Source organism: Triturus cristatus, chromosome 4_1, assembly GCF_964204655.1.
Source record: "Triturus cristatus chromosome 4_1, aTriCri1.1, whole genome shotgun sequence".
NCBI lineage: Eukaryota > Metazoa > Chordata > Amphibia > Caudata > Salamandridae > Triturus > Triturus cristatus.
Window position 1 is genome coordinate 732438814 of NC_140585.1, and position 13444 is coordinate 732452257.

General features: G+C 43.8%; 1 protein-coding gene across 1 annotated transcript in view; it reads right to left on the reverse strand.

Annotated features, from left to right (window-relative positions):
* The window catches only part of WASHC3 (WASH complex subunit 3), a 126950-nt gene that overhangs the window by 58586 nt on the left and 54920 nt on the right, over positions 1–13444 (reverse strand). The window contains exon 4 of the mRNA XM_085653226.1: positions 7735–7863. Coding sequence (XP_085509352.1) covers positions 7735–7863 — 129 coding nt within the window. The remainder of the gene's footprint in view (positions 1–7734; positions 7864–13444) is intronic.

Below are 13444 nucleotides of genomic sequence, written 5' to 3' on the forward strand. Positions count from 1 at the left end.
CACGGAGCTGACTGCCGGGCCTTTGAGAAGCTTTCGGGACCGCTACCGCAAAGACTGTGGGTTCATGGCCCGGCAGTCGGAGCACGACTTCAGGTCGTAGTCGCGCTCCAAGCACCAAAGCCACACAAGGCCGTAACCAACATCAGTTTGTGACAGGAGTCACATGTCTTGAAGTCGGTTCGAGGACGGGACATCCCTGTGTGCACCAGGAGTCGAAGGACTCTAGAAGACATCGGCAAAAGTCGCAAAAAGAGAGTCAAAAAGTGACTCGAGGTACCGCTCTCTCCGGATCTGCGCTGGCTGGCACGGAAAAAAAAAAAGAACCGACGTCAGCGCGCAAGGGTGGTGTCTAAGTAGATACCGGGACGTCAACCGGTGACCACGACGAACGCGGAGTCGGCTGACACCACCTATCGACGCGCAGCGATACTGCTGACGAAACAATTCTCCAGATCCAGTCTGACACCTGGGGGTAATTTTAAGGTGCGCAATCCAGAACTAATTGTCTCTTTCAGATCTTGTATGTATGGATTCTGAGCACTTGCATCTCACTAATATGTTAAGTGAAGTGATTGCTGTGAGGAAAGCCAACTTTCAAGATAGATACTGTAAGGCACAAGAATGGAGAGGGTCACAAGGAAGGTCATTAAGTCAGGCTGAGTACAATGTTAAAGTTCCACATAGGTGCAGGAGATCATTTTGGAGGGATAAGTATTTTTAGCACATCCATGAATGCTTTAATAACAACCGCTCTAAAGATTGACACAAGTTGTCTGTTCTGAAGGTATGCTGCAACTGCAGTGAGGTGTAGTTGAATGGAGGTATACGCTAACCCTGTGTTATAAAGTTGAAGAAGCTAAAAAATAATGTCCTAAACAGAAACTGTAAAAGGGTTGATCTGTTTGTAAAACACATACAGCCTCATGCATCAACCCAAAATCCAGTCGGTAAAATACCGATTCGGTAATAGCTCCTGGTATTAAGTAAAAAATACCCAATCCCAATGCATCAACCCAAAAGCAGAAATCGCTATTTAAGGAATCCTTAAATAGCGATTCTTTAAATAGGGATTCCTTAAATACCGATTCCTTAAATAGCGATTGCATTTAAGGAATCCCAAAGTGAGATTCCTTAAATGCAATGCATCAAAGTTAAAAAATTAGCGATTTCGCTAATAGGGGGAGCAAATTACCATGAAGATGAACTGCATGGTAATTTGCAAAAACTTTGAAAAATGCACTTTTGTGCATTTTTCAAAGTTTCATGTTGCGCACACACATGCCCTTAGAGCATGTGTGTGTGCAACATATGTGCACATATCATTTTCAGGGGTGCAACAGGGTGTCCTTTTGACACCCTGGCACCCTTGAAAGTGCTCCCGCTATTAGCGATTCTGTAATACCGAATCGCTAATACAGACTGGCTTTACATTCATTCCTATGGGCCTCCAAGCCCATAGGAATGAATGGGTAGGTATTCCTTATTACCGATTCGGTATTACCGATTCGGTAATAAGGAATATTAAGGAATCGCTATTTGAATAGCGATTCCTACATGCATAGCCTTTTGCTATTCCTTATTAGCGATTCCTTATTTTTCGCTAATAAGGAATCGCAAATGGCATTGTTGATGCATAGGCCCCATAGTGCCTAAATCACTTCCATTTGGATGACTAGCATGTAAGAGAAATAGGTTTCCTAGCATCTTTCAGAATTACCATGCATTCTTATAGTACCCACTGAGGTGCCAAATTGCTAGATTAAGCTGTTTTGGACCAGGAGGTCTAAAACGACCTTGGTGCTGGAGGAGGTCAGGCCATGCTAGAAGCTTCTACTGAGGGGTGACTGACTTCTCTAGTAGCTTTGAGGACCATGGCTATCATTCCCATGTTGGTGTAACTAAAATTAGAGTCAGACACGAGTTGTATCTTTCCCACAACATATGGGGTAAGGGGAAGAGGCAGAAAAGTGAAAGCAGATATCCCTGCCGAAGTGATCCATAGAGAACTGTCCCTGGATTGAAGGTGTGGGTATCTGGTGATAACATTTTGGCATTTTGTGTTTTCGGGAACTGCAAACAGGTCTATTGTTAGAGTCACACAACAGTAGAAGTACTTTTGAAGGACTTGTGGATGGAATTCCCATTCATGCAGCTGTTGCTGTTTAAGAATCCTATTGAGCCAGTCCACAAAGGATGAGTCCTCTCCCAGAAGATTCCCAGATTCCCAGGAGTAGGTCTGTCCTGCTTTGCAATTTGTCTATTGTCAGGGGGCAAGATCATAGCTTTGCCTAGATGCGAGGAGAGATTACCAATTTATTTGACCTGGTTGAAGGACCTCAGTGAGGACATTAGTATTGACCTCTGAGGATGATAGGGTAAGGCCCAACACTTCTGCTGTCCTCGGAATCAGAGTAACAAAGGAGGCAGAGTTCTCTATAGGAGGATTAAAGTTAGAAAGATCAATGTCTGTTGACATGTCCAGACCACTCTGCAGATCCAAGAATACGTTTTCATCATCATAAAGGCTCCCATCTTCAGCATTATCATCATAATTGTGTTAAGGAACTGAATGGAGGCGGGGGGGGGGGGGGGGGAGGAGTAATAGTGGGTTGCTTGCGACCTCGGGGGAAGTTGAAGTTGCTGCAGAGCTTCTGAATCTGATAAAACTATCGCACTTGGGGTCTGCCTCAGGTTTAGGTCAAGCGGCACAGTTGGGGAAGAGTCCACCAGCGGTGACCGGATTTAGGGCTGCCTCGCATCCGTAGGGCACAAAGGAACTCCAGCGAGAGCCGAAGGAGTACCAAAGATTTTATCTAGGGCTGTTTTCACCTCACAAACCTGTTGTGGCATCGCTGATTGCCTGGGAAGTGAGGGTGCATTTGGAGCAGCATCAGAATCTATTCCAAAAGGAGCGGGGAAGAGTGGAATAACAACTCTATGGCCTAGAGTTATCAGGAGTATTGTGTGACTCTAAAAGGTGGGAGTGTTCGGAATAGTTTCTTTAGACTTATTCTAATTACCTACGCTTCATGACTTTGATGATGATCGAGTGCAAGATCTGCCTCAAGAGCATGTCCATGGCCTCAACCAAGACTGGGCTTTCTTCAAGTTCCACAACAGCATCTTTGTGCAGCAGTCACACAATGCCGATTTGTGTGCTTAGAGCCAAGACACTAGAGGCTGAATTAGTGGGTGTCTGTCACCGACATCAAGTGGTTACAGTCCCTAACGAGTTTAAACACTGTGTGTTTTGGAGAGGGCATGTCCCTAGGACACTCAAAACAAAGAGGCAGTAGAAATTCTATCATGTTGACAGGATTCGATGAAGCACCAAATTTGTGTCCGAGGGCGTGGAAAGAAAGCAACAGACATCAAGTGCAGAGATGTGGTGGTACTGATATAGTGGCCATGACATCACATGCAGGGAGGGCCAGGACAGACCAGATGCAGAAGCACACAACGCCACTCACCAACACGTGAGGGAATTGCCATCAACATTTTCCATATCTAATCTGGTGCCTGGAGAAACTGACAAGGTGAGGAATCGGCAGTTACAAGCCTCTATCAGAACAAGCATTGGCATAGCCAATAGGTCTCGCTTTTGGGACCTTGTAAGTATTTAGTTAAGCAGCACAATATCCTTGGTGCAACAACATCAACTGTTGCATGGGTAAAGAGGCTGTGAGTGATATTAAAGGGCACCGCGGGCTTTATATTCCGAAATAGGGGTAGTTGTGTGCGCAATATTAAAGGGAGCTGAGGTTTTTATATTCAGAAAGAAGGGTGGTTGTGTGTGCGATATTAAAGAGAGCTGCGGGTTTTATATTCCAAGAGGGTGTATGTATGTGTGTGTGATATTAATGGGGGCTGCGGGTTTTATATTCCGAAGGTGTGTGCGCTGATGTAAAAGGGAGCTGCGGTTCTATATTCCGAAGGCCTGCTTCCAACTATTGAGTACACAGCCGCCTGGAGCAATCTATTTGCGGACCCGACTTTGTGTCATTTCTTTCTTGACACCCTGCTTTTAAACTTCCAAGTCCCAGCCTATGCTTGAAGTGTTTTTTTTTTTTAATACACTTGAAACTTAAAACTGATGTTAGTTCCACCCCATAGGAATTGATCAGTGGCCACTAATTAACTGAGAAATACTTTTATTTTGGGAAATGAAACCCAAGGAGATATTTCACAATAACGCCGCTTTCTCCTTTCTCCTGCCATTGGCTACATGTAAACAGGCACAATGAAAGCCTTTTAGTGACAACAAATCCCTCAATTGAACCCTCCCCCAAGCTTGCAGCTTTGATGGGAAGTTGGGGTTTTGCTGTTTCTTGTGACCATCCACTGCTTCTAATTTATCATTAACACCCTGACACTAAACAAAATAAATGAGTCCAGCTCAAACCCGTACAATCATAGTTTTAAAAAAAGCGCCTTGTCTCGCCCTTCGGGGTGTACAAGGTTTACCTCCAGTGCCTGAGCCGCTCGCTGTGTTTCTACTCACAAAGGAGCTATCTCCTCGTCACATTCTCCGGTATTAAAATACCCGTTCTGCTGCCTCATTCCAGCCTTCGTCGTCTCCTTATTCTAGGTTTGCCGTTTTGAACGCGCGTTAATTGGACTTTGCATTTTGTATCGAGCCGCAGTGGAAGTTAACTGGTTTCATTGAGTCGGTGCCTCTTGGAAACCCCAGGCCCAAATAGATGTACCCTACCTGAACACACAAATATCTCCCATAAGCAATATGGTACAAGCAGTTCCGGGAATTTGTGTATACATGCACCAACAGCTAAGCAGTGTCTCACTGCACGTGTTCTATTGTGAAGATCAGCTGTGCTGACTGATATGATTTTAACCTACATAATGCAAACACGAGTTCGACACGTGCAGCACGGCACGAGTCGAATATACATAACTGCACAATCCCATGAGCATTTTTTAACAACACGTGATAAGAGGAAGCATGGAGGTTAATAGAAGGCCGGCACATTAAAAGGAAGTGCTTATTGATCAAGTTTCATTTCCAGAACATAAAGGGTCATAGTCCTCTGTAACGGGGGAGGGGGGTGATGACATGCTGATCATAAACACCACATCCCATGAGATAGTTTACAGGATTACTGTACCTGCTGCAGAGATCTGTGTCCCACATGCACGGCATAAACGCAATACCCAATGAGATAGCTTACGGGGTTATTGCACCTGCTGCAGAGATCTGTGTGTAACACGCAGATCATGGACCCCCGTTCCCAATGAGACAGCTTAGAGGGTTGCTGTACCTGCTGCAGAGATCTGTGTGTGAAATGCAGTTCATTAACCCCACACCCCATGAGATAGCTTAGAGGGTTACTGTACTTGTTGCAGAGATCTGCATGCAGGATGCCTGTCTCAGGCTTCGCCTCCTACGAGACAGCTTACAGGGTTACAGTTCCTGCTGCAGAGATCAGTGTGTATGTGTAACGTGACCACAAACCCCATGAGACAGCTTACACAAAGGGTTACTGGAGCCGCTGCGAAGATCTGTGCAGACCACGGGCTGCACTCCCCACCAGCCATCTGATGGGGTTACTGTACCTGCATGTATCGATTTGCACTCCCTTCCTGGGATGTGTCCCCCTTGGGCACTCCAAAAATCCTATGGATATAGGTTCTTCAGTTTATAATGAAAGAGAACAAGTTCAACTCATATGAATGTCGATTCATGTATTTTATTATTCATACATTGTATCTTCATTTTCAAATCATTTTATAATGCTTAGTGTGTGAACTATTTATCCATCCAATGCATTTCGGGTTTTTTACCCTTCATCAGGGATTAGACCTAGGATAAACGTAAAAATTATCATGAGGAATGTTCTTATTTTGTGTCTGAAAATGTGTTATTTTGATGTGCTGCGTGACCACGCTGTTAGTAATGTGGCTTTAAATGTTCGAGATTAGCATGGAAGTCGCTGTTGTTATGCATATGTTCATCCGTTTAATGGGACACACAGTTACGCATCATGCTGGTTAGCCTGTGATGTTTTAAATAAAGTTGTTATGAACGTTAGCGGTGTGCAGTGTCATAGAATATCATGCAAAGTGTAAATGATTGAGTGTACTGGTCAACGGGCGGATTAGACTGTATTAAAGTTATTGTTACGGAAACACCTGTGCGTTTCTAGGGTGAAAGTGAAAGAGACCAGTGTGTGATTATTAGTTAATGGTAACTCCTGTGATTTTTGGTTAAGTTGGACAAAAAAACGGTGCTCGCGATTAATTTCTCTGTGAGACTAAGACTGTTACAGTTGAATGCATTATTCAACGGGCGAATTGAATTAGAGCGATTATTACGGGAATTGGTGAGCGGTTATAAAGAAAAAGTAAAGGTGGTCAGTGTGTGATTATCCATGAATTTCGGTTAGGCTGAACGGAAAAACGATACTTGCGATTGGGTTCTTTCTAAGTAAAAGATGCTGTTACAAAACAATGTGATTTTCATACCTCACTATGTGGCGGTCATCACTTGTGCTGTTTAGTCGGTGTTGGTTATGTGCCGGTCTCAGTGTAGTTTAAATCTATTCTAAATAATGGTAACAGAAACGGGACTAGGTTTGTGGACCTTCTTGGAGTGTAAAAGAAATAGAAAGGAGACTGTAGGTAAGAAGGAGACTGTAGTTAAAAGGAAGGTGCTGTGTTAGGGCAGCCATCTTAGAGTATGTTGAAAAGAATAATAAGCATGATTAAATCGTGAATACATAGTAAGCAATTAAAATGCATTTTATAAATAGCATGATAATTCAATGCGTTCATTCATCCCAAATGGATGTGTGCTTTCAAGTCTGTACTGTACCTGCTGCATAGAGACCTCTGTGCAGAATGCGGACCAGAGGCTTCACGGACTCCTCGTGAGACAGCTTAGGGCGCTACTGCACACGCCACAGAGATGCTACAAACGAAGGGATGCAGGCTCCCTCCAGACACAGGAGATCAGGGGGAAAAAAATCTGTGTGCAACAGGGAGATTATTTCCAGAATGTAAAGGGTCATATTGCTCTGTAACAGGGGAGAGCGGGGTGGTATGGGGTGGGGATGGAATGAGAAGCAGCTGTAGATACTGTTCACGGTGCATTCACAATCAAAGTGATACAAAGAGCAAACACAAGTATATATCTGTAAAAATCTGCGTTTATTAATCAGAGCAGATTCCGTATTGCACACAGGATGGAAACTTCCTTTAAGCTGCAAGGAAACCGGACACTAAACAGATGGCCCGACACAAAACAGATGGCCCCGACACAAAACAGATGGCCCATGCGCGCCGATGCTGGCTCCAGAGAGCAAAACGCTCTGGGAGTAAACCTTTGAAAAGAAGCTGGGACATCCACACGCCTTTGGCCAATTGCGTACTGAAGCCAGACGCAAAGGCCAATAGCGTGTGTGCACAACATGCACGCGCTTTGAAGAAAGCTGAAGTGATTCCAAGAGGTCGATTTCCTATGCAGCATATGCACACTGCCATAGGCTCGATCTAAAAAGGGACACTTGAAGTAAATTGTAGGATTCATTAGTACCTTAAGTGACCACAAGCTTATTTCTGTGACATGTTCACCTAAAGAATGAGTTGCCCAACATTATTAGTAATAACATATCCCAAAACTAATTCTGTACCTCCCCGTCACATCTCTTATTCTGTTTCCAGGTCAGTATCCGAAAAAACAAACAAATTTAAATGCAGGTTCATGTCATGGTTACCTACCTCTGACTGAGGAGTGATGGGTGAAGGCTGCAGTGATTCACCGGGTGGTGCTGGCACAAACCCATTGGTTATATGATTTGCATTATGTACTTCAATCTTCACACCTTCAAGACCAGGTATGGAAGACAGCTGAAATCAGAAACAGAAGTAGAAAATCAAAATAGCAGTTAAGTGTTCACCCTAAATTCAAAGGAGCAGAGCAGGGACTAAACTACTACCAGAGCACATTCAGGCATATCACCAAGTTCAGTCAATAATAAAAGTGAGCAATTTAAGGAGATTCTTTCACCCTGCTGTTAGCATGAAAGGCCATGTGGATCACATTCTTATGTAGCAGGTTTTGTTAAGTGTTGCCACAGTTCTAAGAATTAACATTGGACTTACAAGGAGCATCTCATTGAATTGTTGTCTTCCAAGACGTTCACTCATCTATAGCCCTCCTATCTGTTATATCTGAATTAACCCCACTGGAATTCTACTTGCATTATTCAAAAGGTACCCAGAAACAGGAAATGCTTACATTACAGATTACAATCTGTTGCATTCGCTACCAGGGGTACAGCAGTGAATCCAACAGATCATTCGGTACACAATTTAACGCACTACAAAGCATATCATTTTTAATTCTACCAGAATGTTTCAGAACTAAAACAGTATATAGGATAACATAGTATAACTCCAATAACCCAATGGTTAACAATTAAGAGTTTCTGAAATACTGCAAACAAACTGTTTTCAATCCTTAATCTTCAAGAAAGACTGTGTGGTAAAGTACTCAGACTAACACAAGCAAGCAGGGCATCAGAGGAAGGTATATTTGACAACCAGCAAACAGGCTTGTGGCAACTATTATTTCAATTCAAAATTTCATAAGGCAGTGCAAACCTATGTGCTCAAATTACATTTTCTACAACCAATATCCATTTACATGTCTCACTGATTTTGCTAGCTAAATGTTTGGCATCACTTGTTTTGGTTGCTTCTATTTTACGTAACCAGTTGAGGTTATCTGGGCAGTGCACCCCCACCTCTGTGGTAATGCCATACTATAAAAATATATAAGCAACAATAAGATGCCAAAACTTATATTCATTCACTCTATCATTCAAACCGGATGACCACACTCCTTAATTGTTATGATCATTTCATGATTTATTCTCAAATGTTTACATTTTTTTTTAATGTCTTTGGTCTTTATAATTTACAACCCAAAACAATTTTAAAAAAAATTGTGGGTTTCAAATTTTAACCAATTGAATAAATACATCAATATGTACACCACAGGGCCAAAACTCTTACAATATGTACAACATTGAACAAAACACAAAATCTCTACCCATTACATACAAGACTTCACAGTGCAAAACATATCAGCTCTGGTTCTGTGTAATCAAAAGAATTTTGAAAATATAACCATAGCCCCTGCTTCACAAATGAAACAATTTTTGTATATATTTTGCAAGGGCGGTTACCAAACAGTGGTCCTACTGAGCTCCAACCTAATTTCTTATAAACCTGTGAATTATTTTGTCAAATGAGCTTCAGTGGAGAGGCATAAATAAAACACTTGTTCGGTTTTGATGAAATAAAACAGGTGGCGCGTTTTGAACCCTTTCCAACATTTTTTGAGGGTTCTCCTCCTCACTCAGAACACAAATAGAGCTCCCTTCCTCCGCAAAGCATCACCTTGCCGTCACATCAACCTTAGTCCCTGTGTTGGGATTCCCGGAACACAGAATAAAAGCAAAGAGGCTGTGCGCCAGTAACGAGGATTTCGTCACAACGAAGATGACTCACTGAGGGCCAAATGACTGACAGACTAGGCTGCATGCCAGCTCTGAACGTCGACAGTGAAAATTGCGGGAAGACTAAGGCTGATGAGATGGCAAGGTGCTGCTCTGCGGAGGAAAGGAGCTCTATTTCACCTTCTCCTGTCAAGGCTTGACTCCTCAATCCAAGGTGTGACTGAGACCCCAATGAAGACTGGCGTTGTTGCTCAGGTACACGTCTGAGGAGAGCTTGGTGCCTTTGGGGTATGAGTCAAAGCATCATCCTCCCACATGAACCGGATCTGTAGGAGATGGAGAAGGGGGCACAATCCTCTTTTAGGGCTCACTGTTAGAAAGCAACACCGCTTTTGTAAAAGAGGAAGAAACCCTGAGAGACAAGGAGCATTTCCCCCAATACCCCCCACATCAAGGTGTTTTTCAACAACAAAAGGTGTCTCCAGATTCAGATTTTAAAGTCTTTATTTCGATAATAAAATCAAAAAAGACAACGGAATTTACGCAAACAGTTAAGATGATACATTACAAACACCACATACTGACCAATTTACACACAATAAAGACTATACATTAAAAATAATCCAAGTTAAACATCCCATTTATATTTAAACGATCCGATTATGTATACAGTTTCTTTTGTTTAAAACATAAAATCAATAAATAAAACCATCTTAAAATACTGTGCAATATCCAGCTGTAGATTAAAACTTTTAAGGACGAATCATATGATCAAGCAATTCCTTGCTATTTATGGGCTCTAATAATCCAAACCCAGCCTAAAAATTTCGCTGTGCTCACCACAAACAACTCTGAAGTATTGGTCTTTAGTGCCCGAATCGCCTCAGCGGACCTACCACAAGTAAGGCGTTGGAACAAAGGTTTTAACCATTTTTTACGAGGGTCGTAGTACTTGGGGCAGGCAAATAAAACATGACCCTCTGACTCCTTATGGCCAGGGCACCATTTGCAAAATTCAGTTACTCCTGTGCCCCAATTTTTAACAAATGTATTCAGGGGCAAGGAGCCCACCCGAAACTGATGGTAGAGTTTCTTATCCAACGGCCTGGTAATAATGTCCCAATAGTTTTCGCGTGAAGGGTCCAGCTTGTTAGCCAGGAACCTGCCTGTTAAGCTAGTGGAGCTGGAAGCGGTTACTAGGGTTTGTCGGACCGAGGCCCAGTACAATGCTTTGAATTCTTGTTTGGAGGGAAACACGTTAGTTCCAGGAGACAACCACAGCTGTTCCAGACCCATTTGGACCAAAATGGTTCTGACCGTACGTAGCCATGGAATTCTCCCGGATCCCTCCAGGGACCTAACTTCAACAAGCTCCTTAGCAAATAAGGCAAGATCAGGGGAAGACCAAATCCGTCTCCAGAAGGCAACCAATCTGTACCTTGCCATCTCATTGATTGGATTGCACCCTAGGTCCAGACAAAGGGGTATAGATGGAGTAGATTGTGGAAGCCCCACTAAATTCCGCAAGAACTTGCACTGTGCTTTAAACAGGCTAGATAAATCCACGTACGCCCAAAGATCCGCTCCATATAAAATAGCAGCGTTAATCTTTGCGTCGTAGATTTTTAGCGCGGGGTGTACTCGTTTGGTAATGGTTCTCTTTTGTTCCCTAAGTAGACAGCCAGTTAGGCGGGCCAATTTAAACTGCTGTTCGACTACCTGCTCTTTCCATCGCAGGCGAAAGTCTAATGTAACCCCTAGGTAGGACATGTGATCTACTTGTTCCAAGTTAACACCACCCATCGTTACCGAGCTCCGAACCGAGGTGTTCCTTGTGAATACCATGAACTTAGTTTTGCTCACATTTACCTTCAGATCGTTGATGACACAAAACTCCTCGAAGCGGTTCAATGCCCGTTGTAAACCGCTTCTGGTCTTAGAGAGGAGCAGAGTGTCATCGGCGAAGATGAGCATGGGGAACTTCTTCCCGGCCAGGGAGGGAGCGTCTGTTGGAAAAGTATTAAAAAGTTTACTACCTGGTCAAAAAATAGCAGAAAGAGAGTGGGCGCCAGGACGCAACCCTGACGAACCCCGCGTAAGACTGGGAAGCTGTCCGTCACTTGTCCTTGACTACCCCACCGAACCCTTGCAAAATTGTCCTCATGCAGTTTAACAATTAGATCCAGAAGATCCAAGGGTAAACCTAGGTCTCTCAGGACGCACCACAGTTTGACCCTCGGAACCATGTCAAAAGCAGCCTTTAGGTCAATGAAAGCGGCGAAAATTTTCCCCCCGCCTAGCAGCACCACCTTCCAGTATATCAGACAAAATCTAAACACCTGGTCGATGGTGCTGATACCAGCTCTAAAGCCTGCTTGCATAGGGGACAAAATGCATTCTGAAACCATCCATCCCTGGACTCTACCTAAAATCATTCGTGCGATGACCTTTTGGAGAGAGTCAATAAGGCTGATCGGGCGGTAATTACCCGGATTTGACCGATCCCCTTTTTTATATATTGGGAGGATCTCAGCCCCCCTCCAACTCATTGGGATTCTAGCTCCTTGGGCAATTGCATTTGCTAGCCTAGTAATATACGGTATCCAGAGTCCCTGGTTGGATTTGAACAAATCAACGGGGATTAGGTCCATCCCAGGGGCCTTCCCCCGCACAGTCAAACCCAATGCTGCTTCTGTTTCCTGTTCGGAAAAGAACAGGACCCCACCGTGGTCCAACAGTGTGTGCTCATCACTTAGCAAGGTAGAGGGTACCGAAATCTCAGACCTAAATTGGGTTGCATAAAAATCCACCCAAGTTCCGGGAAGAACATGATTAGAAGGTATTTGAGAATCTGGGTCCCTACCCCATTTGACCAATTCCCAGAATTTCGTCTGGTTATTGGATGTCGATGCATCCAGAAGATCGGACCAATGCCTATCTTCCCACTGTCTTTTGGCCTCCCACTGGGTTTTTTTATACTGGGCCCTGGCTAACTTGACATCTATCATAACCCGTGACTTAACCGCCAAAACTAATTGGCTGTAGGCCTCCCTACATTTCCCATTATACCATTTCTGACGGGAACCTAGTTTTTTTGGCGGGGCTGCCAGGTATGGACTGGATAAAAGAATTTTAAGCTGTTCAAAACAACCTTCGTGGGTCTTAGTAACATGATCGGGGTCAACCCCCTCAGGCACAATGGCCATAAGATCATTCACCGTATGGGTGACCAAATGTGTAATACTTTCATGGAGGGAGACATCACCCACTATCCTAGACCATTTCAGCCGTCTTCTGTCATTTGTCAGGGTGAGATCACCTGTGGTAAGATTATCTGGGTTCTTCAATCTATCAGATCCCAGAAACCTTAAACTAAGCGACAAGGGGTTGTGGTCACTTTCTGGGCGGGATACCACTTCCATATCGATCATATAATGCCAAAGTTCCAACTTTAGCAAGATATAATCTATACGGCTTTTCCTTAAACCATTATCATAGGTATTACAGGCACGTTTATCTGATAAGGAGCGGCCATTAACTGCCCTTAAGCCCCTGGTCAAACATAGGGCCATCCAATTCAAAGCTGCCTCAGTCCCTTTGGCGATTTTATCTATTGATAGGTCAGGAATATTCCAAACTGCATCCTCTGTGGACCCCCAACTGTCCCCAACTGCCTGAAGCGGCTCAAAGGTACAGTTCAAATCGCCCGCAAGGATAAACAAATTATCGCTTCCAGAACTGTCAAGATACCTATCAACTACATCGACAATGCCAGGGCAGCGGCCTCCAGGTAGGCCTCGTGCATAAATGTTGATAATGAACAGGTCCCGGTGGGCGGCTTTGCTCAACTTAATGCCCATAAGGTCTTGGTGTTCCAGGAAAATTTCTGTTAGATGGACTCCCAAGGATTGCTTCACCCAGATCAGTTGGCCCCCTAGAGCGCGCCCTTTGCTACCTCCGATTGC